This window comes from Ascaphus truei, chromosome 3, assembly GCF_040206685.1.
Source record: "Ascaphus truei isolate aAscTru1 chromosome 3, aAscTru1.hap1, whole genome shotgun sequence".
Classification (NCBI taxonomy): Eukaryota; Metazoa; Chordata; class Amphibia; order Anura; family Ascaphidae; genus Ascaphus; species Ascaphus truei.
The window spans coordinates 127336815-127356913 of NC_134485.1; the positions used below are offsets into that span (position 1 = coordinate 127336815).

The window sequence follows — 20099 nt, forward strand, 5'->3', positions numbered from 1 at the left end:
TTGCTTGTTTGGAATTCAACTTGTTACTTTCAGTTTGAGTGTTTCTAGGTCTCTACAGTTCTGCTTTAGAAGGGGAAGAAAGGGAAAAAGTGATCTTGCCTCTTACTATAGGAAGCTGAATGGCAAAAGGGTCCCAAATTAGTGCAGATCATTCCAAGAGCATATCCTTATTCCCTCTGCATTACTCCTATCCTATACTTGTTCCTTAATCTGAAATTCTTCCTAAATGCTATTCGGATCGCTCTCCCTGGGTGAGTCACATGGGGCGGCTATTTTATTCTGGGAGGAAAGATCAGAAATAAACAGCCACCAGATCAATAACACGCCATAGCCCGTGGCCTTGGAGTACACTTCAAAGCAATTTATCTCTTTAAAGACCAGCCGTAGCTCTGACCATGGCATGGCAGAATGTAAATGCCTCACACTATAAGGGGCAGATAGCTATTATAAAGCATCTTGACTTATTGCCCTTTACACCCTCAAGAGTCATGTCTATGACACGATTGGAACGTGAGTATGATTGAAGTAATCGCTTTTCCAAACTGCTGAGATGTCTTTTGCTGCTACAACTGAAATGAGTTACTCAGGGGGTTTGGTTACCACCAAGATAAAGCTGGGTACGGGCAGGCAGGTCACAAAGGCACTCCTCGTGTAGGCATTTAAGGAGAATATATAATTTAATGCTGTAGTGCCATAACTAATCATAGATACAACTTACGCCAGGCATATTATGTTGTGTTCTGATACTACTTGAAAAAAACCTGTGAAATAATGATACGTTCTTTTTTTTAAACAAACAGATTATATCTCCATTATCTAGTGGCTACCACTTCCTGACTGCCAAAGGAGCAGAAACCTATAAAAGTTATTTCAACCTAGCAATATGAAGTTAGGAGTTTGAGAAAATAGTTTCCAGTGACATGACTAGCTGACCATTTTTTTTGTTTATGCCAGAGGGACCTGAATGACATGTTACTGTAGCATCAACAGGATTTACAAACTCAACTCTTGCAGAATGTAAGCTGCTAGGGGCGGGGAAATCCCCCTCTGTATTTGTTTATATTTAAATTTGTTTGTGTGATTTATTATTTCTCCTACAACCCATTTTCACTACGCAGCAGACACATATTGGTGCCTAACAAATACATTGAAATAAAAGAAAACAATACTGATGTTGCCATTTCATTATAGGAAATGTATTAACTAATAGTTGCGTTTTATAGTATACTAGCTGAGAGCCCCGGCGTTGCCCGGGATGTTTGTGGTGTGGGTGTGGCATTTGGGTGGGGAGTGGTCCACGCGGCCCATGTGCGGTGGTAGTGCTGCTGTGGCTGTACTGATGGTGATTGTATTGGTGTGCTGATTTGGGAGGGTTTGGTGCTGATGTGAGGGTGCGGATGTGGGTGTGCCGATGGGGGAGGTGCAAAGGTGGCGATGTGTGGGTGCTGATGGTGTTGATGGGGGCTGGGAATGGTGGGGAGGCGAGAATGCCAGTGTGCTGGGGGGGCATACCGGTGTGCTGATGTGGTGGTGCTGGGGTGTGTGTGTGTATACATGTTTGTGTGTATACATTGTATGTGTGTGTGTGTGTATACATGTGTGTGTGTGTGTATGTGTGTGTGTATACACGTGTGTGTGTATACACGTATGTGCGTGTATACACATGTGTGTGTGTATACACGTGTGTGTGTGTGTGTATACACGTGTGTGTATACACGTGTGTGTGTGTATACACGTGTGTGTGTGTGTATACACATGTGTGTGTATACATTGTGTGTATGTATATATTGTGTGTGTGTATACGTGTGTGTGTATACACATGTGTGTGTATACACGTGTATACATGTTTCTGTGTATGTATACATGTTTGTGTGTATACATTGTATGTGTGTGTGTGTATAAGTGTGTGTGTGTGTGTGTGTGTGTATACATGTGTGTGTGTGTGTGTGTGTATACATGTGTATGTGTGTATACATGTGTGTGTATATACATGTGTGTGTATACACATGTGTGTGTATACACATGTGTGTGTGTACACATGTGTGTGTGTGTGTACACATGTGTGTGTGTACACGTGTGTGTGTACACATGTGTGTGTACACATGTGTGTGTATACACATGTGTGTGTATACACGTGTGTGTGTGTGTATACACGTGTGTGTGTGTGTATATACACGTGTGTGTGTATACATGTGTGTGTGTGTATACATGTGTGTGTATACATGTGTGTGTATACATGTGTGTGTATACATGTGTGTGTGTATACATTATGTGTATGTATACCTGTGTGTATACGTGTGTGAGTGTATACGTGTGTGTGTATGTGTACATGTGTGTGTGTGTATGTCTCCATGTGTGTGTGTATGTCTCCATGTGTGTGTGTGTATGTCTCCATGTGTGTGTGTATGTCTCCATGTGTGTGAGTATACGTGTACATGTGTGTGTGTGTACGTGTCTACGTGTACATGTGTGTGTGTGTGTGTGTACGTGTACATGTGTGTGTGTGTGTACGTGTCTACGTGTACATGTGTGTGTGTGTCTACGTGTACATGTGTGTGTGTCTACGTGTACGTGTGTGTGTGTCTACGTGCGTGTGTGTACGTGTGTGTGTGTACGTGTGTGTGTGTGTGTGTGTGTACGTGTGTGTCTACGTGTGTGTCTATGTGTGTGTGTGTCTACGTGTGTGTGTTTGTGTCTACGTGTGTGTGTTTGTGTATACGTGTGTGTGTGTATACGTGTGTGTGTGTCTACGTGTGTGTGTGTGTCTACGTGTGTGTGTGTGTGTGTGTGTCTACGTGTGTGTGTGTGTGTCTACGTGTGTGTGTGTGTGTGTGTCCCTGTGTGTCCTTTGGCCCGTGACTCCGCCTCAGGGAAGGGGGGGGGGTGGGGGGGGGAGGTGGGGGGGGGGGGGGTGGGGGGGAGGTGGTGGGAAGGAGGGGGGTGGGGGGGAAGGGGTGGTGGGGAGTTGGGAAGGGGGGTGGGGGAGGTGGGAAGGGGGGTGGAGGTGGTGAGGAGGTGGTGGGAGGTTGTAAGGGGGGAGTGAAGGGAAGGTGAAGGGGGGTGGTGGTGGGAGGTTGTAAGGGGGGAGTGAAGGGAAGGTGAAGGGGGGTGAAGGTGGGGGTGGAGGGGAGGTGAAGGGTGGGGGTGGAGGGGAGGTGAAGGGGGGGGGTGGAGGGGAGGTGAAGGTGGGGGTGGAGGGGAGGTGAAGGGGGGGGGTGGAGGGGAGGTGAAGGGGGGGGTGGAGGGGAGGTGAAGGGGGGGGTGGAGGGGAGGTGAAGGGGAGGTGGAGGGGAGGTGAAGGGGGGGGTGGAGGGGAGGTGAGGGGGGGGGAGTGGAGGGGAGGTGAAGGGGGGGGGGTGGAGGGGAGGTGAAGGGGGGGGTGGAGGGGAGGTGAAGGGGGGGTGAAGGGGGGTGAAGGGGAGGTGGGGGGTGAAGGGGAGGTGGGGGGTGAAGGGGAGGTGAAGGGGGGTGGAGGTGAAGGGGGGGTGGAGGGGAGGTGAAGGGGGGGTGGAGGGAGGTGGAAGGGAAGGGAAGTGGAGTGAGGGGTGGGTGAGGGGAGGTGAGGTGAAGGGGGGTGAGGGGAGGTGAAGGGGGGTGAGGGGAGGTGAAGGGGGGTGAGGGGAGGTGAAGGGGGGTGAGGGGAGGTGAAGGCAGCTCCCTCACCCGTCCGGCCGCTCACTCACCCGTCCGGCAGCTCCCTCACCCGTCCGGCCGCTCCCACGTGGATCTGAGGCGGGAGGCAGCTTGTTGTGGCCGCTCCCCCGCTGTGTCCCGGGCGCTCGGTCGCTCCGCTGACTGTAGCGGCGCCGGGGGGGGGGGGGGGTGGAGGGGAGGTGATTTGAAGGGGGGTGAGGGGTGGGTGAAGGCCGCTCACTCACCCGTCCGGCCGCTCCCACGTGGAACTGAGGCGGGAGGCAGCTTGTTGTGGCCGCTCCCCCGCTGTGTCCCGGGCACTCGCTCCTCCGCTCACTGTAGCGGCGCCGGGGGGGGGGGGAGGGGGTGTTTGAAAGCGCGGGAGACACGGGGAGAGGAGGACGTGCGCGCGGGTGTGAAGGCTGATTTCGGGGAGGAAGAGGTGGAGGCGGGTATGTGAGCCCCCCCCCCCCCCCCCCCCGGGTTATACAATGCTGCTAATGTACACCCCCCCCCCTACTGTGTGTGTGTGTGTCCCTGTGTGTGTGTGTGTGTGAGTGTGTGTGTGTGTGTGTGTGTGTGTGTGTGTGTGTGTGTGTGTCCCTGTGTGTGTGTTTGTGTCCCTGTGTGTGTGTTTGTGTCCCTGTGTGTCCTTTGGGCCGTCACTCCGCCTCAGGCCAATGAGAGGTGTGCGGGGGCGGCCCAAGGGACCATTGAGATTTCCCCTAGGGACACCGGACATCCAGCAGGCAGGCAGGCTGGCATGCATGCATGCAGGCAGGCATACAGTGCTTTCACTAATATAGTATAAGATATATATATATATATATATATATATATATATATATATATATATATATATATATATATATATATATATGACTCTTTGTTCCATATAACAAAAAACATATGTTCAATTCTTTGTAGGTACCTATTGGGACTGTAAGTTCTATAATATTATCTAAGCATCCCATTTCCAAAAGGAAGTTGTGGGCACATAGCTGATAAATAATTATTAATAGAACCAGAATTATGTTTTGGCGAAAAAGGTTTAAATAATGTGGCTTTTTCCTTAAACCTATAAAAAGATCCCTTTTTGATCCTGTGAAATAGATTCACAGGGCTGATAATAAACTGTATGTGCAGAAGTGGCCGATCTAGCCATTTTCAGCCAAAATTCACCACTGAAGTCAATAAGAAATTTAGCCTGAAAACGTCCAGATCTGCCACTTAGGCAAACATGGAATCAGCCCCACAGTGTCCAGGAAAGAGAAAAATGCAAAGGTGTTTACAAAGAAAAACTGTGACATCTAGTGAAAAACTGAAGAACAACACTCCACTGATAAAAAGTATGCATTACACCAGGGGTGCGCAAACTTTTTTTGCTGCGCCCCCCCCCCCTTACCTCGTGTGACGTCACGTGACCCGTGGCGTCATTTAATGTCATGTTACTGTGATGTCATTTGACACTGCGTTGCCATGGTCATGCGTCCTGAAGCTGGCTGAATCACGGTAAGTAGCGGTTGCAGAGGCCTCGTGCGGTCCCCCGGCATTTACTTTAAATGCTTGGGGAAGAGCGCAGGACCTCTGCAACTGCCCGCGTTCCCCCCAAAAAATCTCACCCCCCCCCCCTCAGTTTGCGCACTGTTCCATTACACATTACACATTGTTTTAGCAGCAGAAAAACTGCTCATCCTGAATACAGTACATCTACATATATAGCACAGGGGTGGCCAATTTCGGTCCTCAAGGGCCACCAACAGGTGAGGTTTTCAGGATATCCCTGCTTCAGCACAGGTGGCTCAATCTTTTTACTGAGCCACCTTTGCTGAAGCAGGTACATCCTGAAAATTTGACCTGTTGGTGGCCCTTGAGGACTGGAGTTGGCCACCCCTGATATAGCACAAGCTGACGGGCACATGAAACATATGACCAATTATTTTGAAGAAATAAAAGTATGAAAAGAAAAAATATGTAAACATCAATTCCACAGGTGGGTGAAAATGTTGGCCTTTAACAATCCAGTACAGTGTATATGCTTGAGCCACACTTTGCAAAAATCTATTTGACCAGTTGTATAAAAAGTGTGAATCAGGCCTATGTCAAGGATTTTCCAGTATAACTTCCAATTCTAAAATTTGGACTGCCCAGCCAACGCAACAGAAGCACTAGTTTCCTCACTCTGTACAGTGAAACACCTTGCCTGGTGTGCTAGCAGTCCACATTCCTAATACAGGTACATGGTGGTATAATTTAAAAAAATGCAGAACCTGCTCCTTTTTAGTCTGCGTATCACATATATAACTCCCTGTGACATTGGGGTCACTGGCGCACCAGTTAAATTGTAAGCTCTTAAAACTGGCTGAAAAATTCTACTTCCAATTCTACAACAAAAGACAATGGAGTACCTAAACTGTTTGAATAAATGTGAAACACTCACACACACATATATATATATAAAGCAGAAAATAGCCGTGTTAGTCCAGTTGCGATAGTGCAGAATAAATGAGTTCTTCAGTATTCGGTGATACCTTTTTTATTGGACTAACAATTTATGTCATAGGACAAGCTTTCGCTTAATGTATATGTATATATAATAAATGTATATATCATCAGCAGCAGCAGCCCTTGTCGATCCACTGCTGGATGAAGGCCTCCGCAAGGATCAACCAGTTGCAAGCCTCTCTTCTCCAAGCTGCTCCAACAAATGTTCTGATTTCATCCTCGTCTTGGTCTTTTAATCTCTCTTGGAATCCAGTCGAGCATTATCTTTGTCCAACAATGATAATTCTTCTTGTGATACTGTAGGTCTGCCCACAGCCATTTTAATGTATTCACCCTTGTGATGTCACAGACTTTTGTTTAGTTTCAAACCCATTCATTCTTTTCCCTATCTATTCGGTAATACCCAGCATACATTTCTTCATACGTCTTTGTGTTGTCATGAGCATCGGAATTATCTTAGCATTTAGGGTCCAAGTTTCACATCCATACGTGAGCACAGGCAAAATACAATGGTCAAAAACTTTCCTATTGAGGCACAGTGGAAGGTTCCCTTGAAATATTGTCTTGTTTCTTCCAAATGCGCTCCATCCCATCTTCTTTTTCCTATTGATCTCATTAAAAAGGTTCTTATCCATCGTTATTTGCCGTCCAGGGTAGACATGGTCTTCGACTAGCTCTATTCTATTTATTTTGATCTTTGCAGATTTGACATTTGTTGAACATCAGTTTGATCTTGATGTGATTGATATAGAGGCCATATTCTTACTTGCTTCAGAGAGTTCTCCAATTTGTTGCTGGAGGTCTTCTGGATTTGTAGAAAAAATAACAATGCCATCTGCAAATCATAAGTGACTCAAATATTCACAGTTGATTTGATTCCTTTTTCTTCAAAATCTAATGTCTTCGATAATTCTTGAAGTGTTGCTGTAAAAAGCTTTGAGGATATGTGTCTCCCTGCCACACTCCCTTGTTGATCCATATCTTACTTGTATCTTCATGGAATGTAATGGTTGTTTTGGCATTCTCGTAAACGTTTTTATAATACCAATGTCTTCTTAATGCATCTAGGTTCGCTAAGGTGGAGACAGAATCAAATGCTTTTTCGTAATCTACGAATACTAAAATGAGTGGTAGATCATATTCATGACTTTGGGAAATCACTTCTTATATGATTTAGATGTGATCAATTGTGTTGTATTCACTGTGAAATCTCACTTGTTCTCTAGACTGGGTAAAGTTCAGGGTCTGTTACAGCCAATTAGTGGATATCTTCGTAAAAATCTTGTAAGTAATTAGACTAAGATTTAGATTGTGAGATTGTAAACTCTCAGGGGCAGAGATTCCTTTTCCTATTGTTTTATGTCTCAAGCGTTTATTTCCATTATGTGTTATAATATTAATGTCACGTATATTAAAGTGCTATGTACCTGGATGGCACTACATGAAGATATACATACATACGTAAGTAATTGGAAGTAGACAGATTGGTCTTTAGTTTTTGAGGTGGCCTTTGTCTCTTTTCTTGTGGATGAGGATAGCTATGGCATTACTCCATTGTTCTGGAATGTTCCTGTTCTTCAAGCAGCATGTAAAGAGTTTTGTTCCTACTTCTTTCCCAACTTATTTAAAGATTTTACTTGTAAGTCCGAATTCCTTGGCAACCTTACCATTCTTCATGGATTTTATTGCTCTTGCTGCTTCTTCTGGAAGGACGCATGGTACATCATTGGTGGTTTGTACTCGCTTGTCCTCTGCTGGATTATGCCCTGTGTTATTGGTGTTCGCATACAATGTCATGTAGAAGTCCTCATCTCTCTTTATGATAAATTCACAGTCTTTTATTGTTGATCCATTGCCTTGCGTGAGTGCAATGATTTGCTACTCCCCAACCATAAGTTGTTGGTTTGTCTTCTTTAAGCTTTTTGTTTTCTTCATCGTTTCGGTTACATTTTCTTACATCTTCAGTTACACGTTTGCGGATTGTCTTGCACAGCTCTACATACTGAAGGAAGACTAGGATGCTGTGAGAACCTGCTGGACAAGCGGTTTCTATCTGAATACAAGCTGCAGTGTCAGCAACTCTATGAGGACAGTGACGGTCAGGCTGCGCTATTGGCATCCCCATGAGACCCAGACAAGTGGAATCCCTGTCCCACAACTAAGGCTCTTACCTCTCTAATAAGCGCCATCTTAAAGGGCACATACCCAACTGAAAACAACAAAGGTGACAGGACATCTCTTACTATATGTATTAAACAATGAACCAAAGAGAAAGAACCCAGCTTGAAAAGCACTCTGTTACCAGGAGGTGAGTATATGAATTATAATTAAAAATCATTTTTAATAAGATTCAAGTTAAAATAATGTGTACAAAAAAGACAAACTAAGTGACAAACAAAGGGACTAGGGATGTTGCCTAATTAAGGGTGTATCAGGACAAATGACACTATATACAGTATACGGGAATATTCCTCAGTATATAAGAGCAGCTGACACAGTGGTCACAGTTAGTAAGCTTATATTGTCACAGTAGATTTCACAGTCACAGATTGTTTCTCAGCGAAAATAACACATACAGTATGCCCCTCTGAATGTGGAAGCGAGTAGGCAGCAAGGTCTGCAGTACAAATCTTTTAAGAAAAAGGTGTAATTGGAGGGGTGAGGACAATTACTCTATTCAGTCAGGAGAACAAAGTCCGTTGAGTAACTGACGAAACGCGTAGAGTGCGTCATTGCGTTGGAAGCTGGAGGACTCCTGAGACGGGCCTTGATGCCGACCGGTAAGGTACTCCTTTTAGCATTTGCATATATCCTGGCTTTCACTACTCACAGATACGAGGCGTCCAGCTGACAGGCGCGCTACATGCGTTTTCAACTGATCAGCATTACATCTGGGCTTATTATCGTGAGAGTGCCACCCATCTACTTACTGGAACTAATTTTACATTGCTTCTATTTGGAGTTTAAAGTTCTTCACCTATTTTACCAAAGGAGGATTTACATGGCATAATATTATACGGGACTCGTTACAGACTGATCTTACCTCAGGATTAACCCCTTACTTGCTGCAACATCCTCCACTATTCCTTATTATTCCTTTTGTATTTATTGTTTATGTGCATTTTATTCATTTAGGATACCAATCAAGGAATGCTGATTACTACATTATTGTAAGTAGTTAGCAGGGGGTGAGGGTTGCCCACGGCTTTGTGTGTGCTGCGCAACGGTGTTTTTGTTTTCTCTGTTTTCATACAGCATGGATTTAGAGTGGAAACCACATAGCCTAGTTTCCTGCAGCATTAAGAGACTCTTTGGACACACTCCAATTCTAAGGACTGTTTTTACCATTGGACTGGTATTGTATGTCAGGGCCTGCGACTGGGACTTTTTTTGCTCTTAGTATCACTGATCTTACCTCAGGATTAACCCCTTACTTGCTGCAGCATCCTTCGCTATTCCTTTTGTATTTATTGTTTATGTGCATTTTATTCAGTTAGGATTGTCATTTCCACCTTCAGTTCTGTTTTATCATTTACTGATTCTTTATTAAATTGTTACTGTATTATATATACTGTATCTTAGGAGTGTGCGCTCACAGTTTTTTGCGTGTATATATATATATATATATATATATATATATATATATAAAAACCCGCTGTTACAGTTCAGCATTTCCATATTAACACTATTTGTATTCATACAGCAAAGTAAACAGACATGTTCATGCTCCAGCATGTCTGTATTTTTTTTTTTTTTAAACAGGAACAGTTCCCAAAGTCCCTCCGGGATCTCTCTATTCCCAGTACTTGGGATGCTCAAACATGGGATAAACCAGAACAAATGAAGAAAGGAAACAGGAGGATTGAGAAAATATAAAGCATAGCATCTCTGTTGTAGAAAAAAAAACATATTTTCTATCTCAGCACTGTATAAGCTACATACAAGAGGGGGGCTGTTCATTTTGAAACGAAAGACAAAAAATAGTAGCAGAATGAGCAGTAGACCCAGTAAAAGGAGAAGCTGGAAAGAATAGAGCCTGACAAAGCATTAGAAAACATTCTAATAACTAATGTGAATAACAATTACCTCGTTCCCTCCGGGAAGTCTGTTCAAATGCACTAGCTGACCCTGGTCATCCAATACTAGTTCAGTATAAGTGAGCACTTCTGAAGGTAATGGACTTTTCGGGAGGAAAGCATTGGCATCCATAGAGTCCCACAGTTTGAGAAGGGCCTAGAAAAAATAAATAGTCTTATAAAAAAGATATCACATATTTTCAAGTGTGGTGCAAGAGTGATTTAATGCAACATCTTTTTCCAACTGAGGAGCAGCAAAAGGGTTAAGACAAGAGCGCCACCGGGAAGCCTGCTGGAGATAGTAGGAACACCTGCGGTTAGCATTGTGCTACTTGCAGATTACAGGGTCTAAGTATAAGAGTTGGAATAGCACAATAACTCTGTAGTCATTTCAAGGTGGAGCCACTCAGAGAAATATGAATCAACGACAGTAACATGTTTAAAACAGGAATAGCGCTAAAATCTGAAATCGTTTTTGTTTACATCAATGGAACCTCCACAGCTGAACAGCATTATTTTAATTTTAGGTGCCAGGCCTTATTAAGAAAATCACATGGATAACAACAGGTTATTGACCAACAGGAAGACAGGCTTAGTATTTTAAAATAATTTTTAACATTTAGTTTGTAAACATGTAAAGATCAGACTGAACGCATTAGAACTCATTAGAACTCATTATCTCTCTCCCCCTCCAATATCTTTATTTACTCTGACAAGAACTGTATAGGGTGAGCCAAAATTAGAGCAAATACTGTAGATGACATGTTTGCCTGCACTGTAAAAATGTCAATTCACCTTATACAGTAAGTACTGTACAGGCATACCCCGCATTAACATACGCAATGGGACCGGAGCATGTATGTAAAGCGAAAATGTACTTAAAGTGAAGCAGTACCTTTTTTCCACTTAACGATGCATGTACTGTACTGCAATCGTCATGTACATGCATAACTGATGTAAATAACACATTTGTAACAGGCTCTATAGTCTCCCCTCTTGCACACAGCTTCGGTACAGGTAGGGAGACGGTATTGCTGTTCAGGACGTGCTGACAGGCGCATGCGTGAGCTGCCGTTTGCCTATTGGGCAACATGTACTTACTCGCGAGTGTACTTAAAGTGGGGTATGCCTGTACATGGTAATAATAATAGTAACATCTGCTATACTTACATGGACAAGTAAATAAAGAAAAAATTCACCCTTGATGCTCTGAACCCATCTTCTATGTTTCTAATCAGCTGGGATCCCACTGCTCAACTTTCCCTACTTATCAGCGATACTCCTTTATAATCTAAAAATGTGATACTATTCTACATTCACTGTGATAAAAACACCTACCCCATTGCAAGTTAGTTGTGAATAAAGAGAAAGCTCTAATGTTCTTCCCAAATGTCCCTACCGGGAGGTTTTGCCTATTTGTCAGTATGGGGAGATCAGCTGAGAAGCAGCCAAACAAACACCATACTGTAGCTTATTGTACTTCAGATCCAAACATGAAGTCTTACCTGCCGGAACATCTCGGGAATATCGTAAACGTAGGTTGTTCCTAAAGACTGCGCCTGGAACCTTTTAGATTGCAGCAGATCCTTTGTCACGTAAGGAGTGTTTATTAGCATTCCATGAAGTGGTCCTTGTTTGTCTCCATATGCCTGGAACATTATCTGGTGGAGACCGCACAGATTTCAGCACAAACCAAAAATATACAAATGAAGTTCCATAGGTGGGCACATCCACCGCGTCATTTCTGTATATTACAGAACAGACTACACCTGTATGTTACATGTTACAAGTATGGGGCAGTCAATGACACGTCAAACTTAAATCCATCTTTGCATTATTGGTTATGGCACAAAGGTAAGTACATTTATCAATGGAAATCTAATATACATTATGACAAGATATGGGGTTACATACTGTTCTATCCTTTAGCATCTGTGTGAAATGTAAGGATCTGTTCCTTATTACATTAGATACAACTGAGACAAGTTCCCTGGGCAGACCTGCCAATTTAATTGAAGGCTATAAAAAGGAGTAAAATGATGGCAAGACACGCTAAAATTAATTCATACAGCATATATTATTAGCTACTTCTAAAAGTTATCACATCATATTGTACCCACTACCATGTGCTTGGGAAAGCAAAAGCAGAACTGATTTCTTTATATATGAACATACCGTTTATTCAACAAAGTATTTTGTAATAAACAACAGGGTATAAGAAGCAACCTTGCTAAAGAACTAAATGAACGCCAGCAGTGTATTGATAATTGATTAACCCTTTGATGTTGGCTTGGTCAACTCAATACAGAATCATACAGTACTGAAGGGACCAGATTAGTTTCTATGCAAAGTGAGTCCATCTTAGTCCTTCTACAATCTAAAGTTGAAAAATTTCAATATTGACCGTAAGAAAGTAAATGGCACGTTGCATGTATTCATGAGTGCATCATCCATATCTTATACCCTGATATCAAATCAAACTGGGCAGGAAACCTAGGTTAAGGTGTTTGACGTTTTCCATCATACAGTATATCAATTTGCAATGGTCTGTGTATGCTTACATATGTCGCTGATGCTACTGCACACTTTAGCACAAGATACTGCAGTACTGCTTGCCAAAGGTTCTATGGTGCAATTTGCCACGGCTCTATTCGATTAGCGCCGCAGGTTACAACACTGCGCAATGTGCATGCCGAATCGCGAAATAACAGATGCAACAACGTCTGCTACATCTGCATATTTTCTGAGTCCTAATGTCTGTAAAAGGTGACGGATAACTTTTCTTGTTTTAGAAATTATCACGCACATTTTTCTTGCTAACACTGTAAATGCTCAAACATGTCAAGGGCTGGGGACTACTAGTCATATCCTATTACTCCACCTATTACTAATGGAAGGCAGACCTGTCAAATCTGACTCATTTGGAGTAAGTCTCACTCACTGTGAACATGAGTATTCTCAGACGTTAAATAGAGTCTTAGAACGGTTATTTTAAAGTGTCATTTTTCTTTTGCCTAGAACTATATTCCCATTCTGCTTGAACTGTAGCAGAATGTAAATGATATTGAAGGGTTATACAGAACGCGGGTCAATAGCAAATTATTCACAGGGATGCTATTCTCCAGATGCAGGAAAACTATACCAAGCAACCTTAGGCATTCTGTTCTTAAGATGACTCACTGGATTTCTGGCTGGGAAATGGTGAAGAACAGCGTTGTTGCAGAACGAAAAGATCCATGTGTGTGGTCATCGGAGACTCACAAAAATGGTTATGTTCATAAAAAAAACTAAACAGAAATAAATGCTATTTAGATGGAACATTATGGATGGACAACACACTTGGAAAAGCAGCTACTATTGAGGTGGCAGCTGATTTTAACACAAGACTTAGAGAGGCCTCAGGCCTACAAGCACCTTAATTAGAACAACCCAACACAAAGTGCTTGTTGCAAGACGTATTTAAGGTGCCCTGGAAAAACATCAGAGGCATCCAAAAGCAAATAACATTTTCATTATTATTAATATTGCTGTGTGTGTCTCGTGGGGTGTTTTCATTTTGACCTCTCCCTTCAAGCAAAAAACTGAGTTGGAAGGTAACCTTGGCAAACTGATAAATCAGCACCAAGAACTGTGTAAACTCTGTGCGGAGAGATTAGCAATCTGTTTCCACATTCAAAGGCTGCATGGGATAAGCGCACAGTAGCTATCTTATATTCCATCTAGCCAGCTGGCCACAACCGAGACAGCACTGCCCGAGCACACAATTCAAATGATGTTATTGGAGAGGGGGGGGAAAGCATAGGGATACACTCACAGCTTACATGCAGTATAAACTTGAATAATCTTCAATAAAAATATTCACTGGCAAGAAAAGAAGAAAACAAGAAATTACTATGTTGTACTCGATCCATGTGACTTGTACAGTGAGAAAGCTACATCAGCGTTTTCTAGTATTAGTGATAACAAAACTAAAAATGGCACGCTAATCTATTACCCATGTCACTGAAACCATGCTTATGGTTAAACGCTTGGGATGCATTGCTTTGTTTTAACATGTGCTACAGGCTGTGCAGTGCTGGTCCCTCTGTCAGTGAAGGGTAAGGCTGAGTCCATGGTGACATCAGCCGTGCGGAGGCGCGCTGAGGATGAGAGAAAGCGGGTGCTTTCCCTGGCCTTAGTTCGCGCGAGCCGTCCGGGGGCATGTCGGGGAACAGGCCAGTGACGTCATGGAGCTGGTTCGCCCTCATTGGGCGAACCGCTCACGTGACCGGCCCTGCGCTCCCGTGAGCTCTCAAACTAGAAATTTGGTAAGACCTACGCCTCTGCACGCCTGCGGACGCCTCTGCTAAAGCCGCTCTCATTGTGGCTGCAGGGGCTCACAGACAAGCGTCAGCGCGCCTCTGCACGGGTCAGCGCCTAAGCGCTGACCCTGGACTCAGCCTAAGGCTCAAACCTGTGTGTGGCATGCTGACCAAACAGAATGGGAATCAGCTGATGGTATTAGAAGGAAATACTCGAGACTGGGAGGCCTATGTCCTAAGCGTCACAAATTGCTATTTTGGTGCATGGTAAATGGAATTTCAGTTGAGTTTTTGTGCGCCTATGTGCTAACCAGAAATATCTCAGTCTGTGCCAACAGCTAATTTGTCAAAATGTATTTATTTTTGGCTCACAGAAATGGACTGCGCCACGCATATAGATGTTATATATAGTTACATAGTAGATGAGGTTGAAAAAAAAACAAAAAAGACATGTATCCATCAAGTTCAATTTATGCTATATTTAGAGATACTTTATTCTATATCCGTACTTACAGTATATTGACCCAGAGGAAGGCAAACAAAAAAAACCCAGTGAAATATCATCCAATGATGACATCTCATAAGGGGAAAAATTAAATTCCTTCCTGACTCCAAGAATTGGCAATCAGATTACTCGCTGGATCAACATCCTTCCCATGTTTACTTAGTTGGTATATCCCTGTATACCTTTCCTTTCTAAAAAGTTAATGGTATGTAGTAAGGGAGAATGTTTGTGTGCACCATAAAAAGGAGAACGTGCATCACAATTGGCCCAAATATTACTAAACTATTAATAATGGTAATACACAATGAAGTTGCTGCAGTATGTATCAACCCAAACATTTATTTGTCGAACACATAGCAGTGATGTTGAATATTATTGTTATAGGGTTACCAAATTAAAGTATGGCTGATTTTTTTTTTTTACACTAATAATTAATATTTACTAACAGGCACTATATATGTATATATATATATATATATATATATATATATATATATATATATATATATATATATATATATATATATGTATATATATATATATATATATATATATATATACATATACATATATACATATACATTCGAATTGTATCAATCAGGTAATTTAACATGACGCAAATGTGTCAGAAAATGTACAATATAAATTTATTACATAGGCCCCTGGTTGTGATTTCTACAATTAGCAAACGGACAATTAAAAAAAACAACGAAAAGTAAGTCTGCTGGGAGGAAACCAAACATTAGGAACATTAGAATAACAGTGAAAGGACTTAATGATGAATCAGACATTTTAAAGTCCTTTTTAATAGTGTGGACATAATACACAACGTTTCAGGGAGATCCCTTTGTCCGGTGAAAAAACATACAACATAATGGTCTCTTGCATGTTTTTTGTACCTGACGAAGGGATCTCCCCAAAACGTTGTGTATTACAGTATGTCCACACTATTAAAAGGACTTTAAAATGTCTGTTTGACTATTAATGTACTTTGAGGGCCGCAAGACTTTGGTTCTTATTGAAGTTTATAGAGCGTTTTCTGCTGGGATTCCCGCTCCCCTGCTTGAGCATCAACTACAGCCACCATTTTCAACAGAAATGGAGTGCACCCGCCTATCTTAGGTTGTTTAGAAGGACTTCATGATGCCCATGTTGCTTGCCAGCAAAGGAACTAATATAAAGGCAAAAGGTCTACTTGCCAGACAGGTACCCAGTATATGTATAAAGTATTCCTGGGTGCAAAATTGAAGCAAAAAAAATGTCACCATATTTATCCAATGGAAAACAACTATTGTATCTTTTGGAACCTTTTCCTTTGATAAATCTAATGCAGTGTTCTTCAGTTTTGCACCTGGGTGACTAATACATTACTTACACAATTCATGAGCTCAATCCTGTAAAGCAGGAGTGCTCAACTCCAGTCCTCAAGCCCCCCCAAAAGGTCAGGTTTTCAGGATATCCCTTCTTCAGCACATGTGGCCCAATCAGTCCTTACTTCAGTACAGGAGCCTCTGATTGAGCCACCTGTGCTGAAGCTGGGATATCTTGAAAATCTGACCTATTGGGGTGGGGGGTTTGGGTGGCGGGGAAGGGTGAGGGTGCTTGAGGATTTGAGTCGAACACCCCTGCTTTAATGAACATGAGAAAAATGTGTTCATCCCAACATATCTTTTATGCTAAAATGTTTCAATAAACAATGAAATGATGGCTACACTGTTTTGTGCATGAAATCACAGGAGTTGTGTGTTTCGGTTTGCCTACGCCAGTTATTGCTGTCGCATACCTGTCCAGTCCTGGAGTCCGTTACTTCCTTGTACAGACTGATGTCCAAGTAGTAGCCAGATTCATTGGTTAGAAAGAGGCGGATTGGTATTTGCTTCCCTGTTGGCGTCAAGCGGATGTTGATCTTTAATTCGGCCTGCAGGACACGTAGTTTCCACAGGCGGCTTCCGTAGCGCATTACCATACTGCGAACAGACTCTTCAATCTGTCAACATGTGAAGGGGACATTATATGTGGCACTAGAGATGTCACACATTTTTTTTCACTTTTCATGCAAAAATGTTCTGCTAGGCAAAGGGGGGAGGGAGACTGCGCAAACCCCAAAATGAAATACCAATACCCAACCCCAATGAAATAGACATTTTGTACGCCTAGGGGAGCAAAAGCAAGAATGCCAATACAAGAGAAACCTAGCAGACTAGGTAAGGAAACTCCCACGAATTACAAGGGCACTCAAGGGTATGCTGAAAGTATCAAAACAAAAGTATACACAACTTAATACACCATATTAAAATCCCTTAAAAATAAAGACCAACCACAGAAAGAACACCCATGAAAAATAGCCTAACCACATACTCTACATATATGACCATATTGATCATGGTCTCCAAACTTTGTACGTATATGTGTCCAAACTGTTAACATCTTATGGGACTCTGCAGAGTTATTGTGGTTTTTTTTGGTATACCCTGTGAGGTACACTTATTAAATAGCAGCTACTTGGTTGCTTTAAAATTGGCTTTGGTTACATGATTCTTTATTTATTTTTGTTTTTGATGTATTGAGTGCTGATCCATTTTCTTTGCTGATGTACTGACTTTTGGTGCCTAACGGTAGGGGACTAGGATCTCAGCACCAACCGGATCCAGGTGATGTCTTTCACTGCATTATACAGTATCTAAAATCTCACATTTGGTCAGTGCATATTCTATATTTTTTTTCTCTGTATCTTACAAATGGACATAATGACAATACGTCAATATTATATGCCATTCCTCCCAAATATTATATGACCTTACAAAGAGCCCCCATTCCTATGATTCTGGGCCATGTTTAGAAATGATCTAGTGAAAGCACCTGCAGCAAGGTCATAGTGAGGATATATAAAAGCAAAGGCAGGTTATCAGAATTGATTCACTAAAAATGTTATAAGGTTAAACTAAGCAGGAGACAGCTCAGAGCACTGCACTATTGAGTACTTGAAGACAATGTTAACATAAGCTAGTCTTCTACTGCAAGTTACACAAGATGGTCTAACCAGCTGTATGCAAGCTCCCAAAAAAGTGACTAAAAAGACGTTCTTATATTTGCGACTGTCACACAGATACTGTAAGTGTATTGGGCCAACCAATTTCAGATACTATTTACGTTTGACTCATGTCAGGTTTGCTGAGAATATGTGTCTTAAATTATTTTTCCAAGTATGATAAAAATTGGTTTGTTAGACATGAAAAGTCCTCTTTAGTAAAAAATAAAAACTGGATGATGATCAGACATGTATTCACATTACTGTAAAAAAATGTTAACATATACATACAGCATTTTCAACAGATGTACATGATGCGTTATAGGTTTTGTTCATTTTAGAAGATGTATTATTATTACCATACAAAATTATATGGAATTCATAACCGCACTCTCTAGTATTTCAGAATCCTATTTGTAATTAACAATAAAAACACAAGGGGGGTCAGAGTCAAAGACCTTTACAGCTGTGTTTGCATGCTTTATTTGCTTGAGAAGAACTCGCATTATTTCTTGTAATGAATTATTGTACAAATCCTCCATCTAAGCTTACAATATCTCTTTTACAGTCCTTGTAACCCCTATTAGTGTAAATACTGTGATGTACTGAAGCAGAAGGTGTTTGAGGGGAGGTACATAGGACCCAGCACCTTCCAGGGTGTGTTCCCTTCCTTCACACCTGAGCCTTAATTAATCAGGTACGGTGTAAAAGGCAAAACAGACCGTTTCCTGTGCTGCTGCTGTGCTGATCTGAAAGCACATACAGTAATGAGAGACTGCAAGTGGAAAGCTGCAGGTACAGAGTGTAAAGTGGGGGAAGAGGTTAGTTCTCCCACTGGTAGTTATGGACTAAGCTATATTAGTCAGAACTCCTGAAAGGAGGTAGTAGGTCTCTTGTTTATGTTTTGTGTTATGAGTTAATACTGTTTCTGATTTGTAGCTTGTAAATAAACCCTCCTGTGCACAAACGCTAAGTTTTCCTGCCTTTAATCTGGACATAAGATCCTACGCTGGGACGTCACAATACCTACAAAGCAATGCATTACCCAGTATATGCTTGCATATTAAACAGACTATATATGTTTCTTTTAGTTTAACAACAATCCAATTTTATAATATTCCAGACCCAATTGCAAACCATATCCTAAGCAAATTTTACAGTACAGCACATTTTATACCTAGAGGTGTTTACGGATCCAAATACAGACTCAAATACAGAAGATATTTACTTTGTAGTTCTTCCCAATGTATTTATCAGTCTGTTCATTATTTCACACCAGCACAAAACAACAACCCACAGCCACATTTCTAGACTCCTGGAAACTTCCTGGGTTTTTTTTTCCACAACAGAACTAACGTGTGTGCGAAAGGAGGATGACAATGTCTTGTCCCTCTTGACAACGTGGCACATATGACATACCTTGGAAGGATCCATGATCACAGTAGGTACAAAGTTCAGAAAGATGTGGTTGCAGTCAGTGCGCACATTGGTGTTATTAAATGCCACCTCCAGTTCATCCATGGCTTCCAGGAGCAGGCGCTCCCCTTCATTCTGCAGATACTCAAATGAAGCTTCCTGTAAGACACATACAACAAGCTATGAAGCTCTTCTCTCGAGCATGTTTCAGGTTACCTGGTAAAGAGGGTCATTTTGAGTTAAGGATAGTGGTTACTTCTCAAACTGTTAACTTAAAAATACCTGCCTACAAATTTGTGACTGTCGAGTACTCACAGTACTATATGCTTATTGAGAATACTCTGGGCCATATTTACTAAGTGGTGGGTATGCAGGAAGGTGTCTTAGGGCACAGCACAGCATGGCAAACATGGGCTCCCATTTGTTTACTACGGCTGGCTCAAAGAACTTGAAATATCTTTTCTTCTCTCTGTGTCTGCCGACAAGTTTATTAGTGAGAGTCACGATGAAAAATGTACCGATCTATATATCTGTATGATCTATCATTACTAAAACCTGTGCATAGATAAGGTAATACTGTAGTGTGGTACCACCGCTCTGGGGAAACAGGGTACTATGTCAAAGGTGTACTCATG

General features: G+C 42.0%; 1 protein-coding gene across 5 annotated transcripts in view; it reads right to left on the bottom strand.

Moving 5' to 3' along the window:
• ACACA (acetyl-CoA carboxylase alpha) overlaps window positions 1-20099 on the bottom strand; it is a 286049-nt gene that overhangs the window by 119013 nt on the left and 146937 nt on the right. For all 5 annotated transcript variants that reach the window (XM_075589504.1, XM_075589503.1, XM_075589501.1 and 2 more), the window contains 4 exons: window positions 19468-19623; window positions 16804-17007; window positions 11720-11875; window positions 10225-10371 (listed from right to left, as the gene is read on the bottom strand). In XM_075589504.1, coding sequence (XP_075445619.1) covers window positions 10225-10371; window positions 11720-11875; window positions 16804-17007; window positions 19468-19623 — 663 coding nt within the window. The remainder of the gene's footprint in view (window positions 1-10224; window positions 10372-11719; window positions 11876-16803; window positions 17008-19467; window positions 19624-20099) is intronic.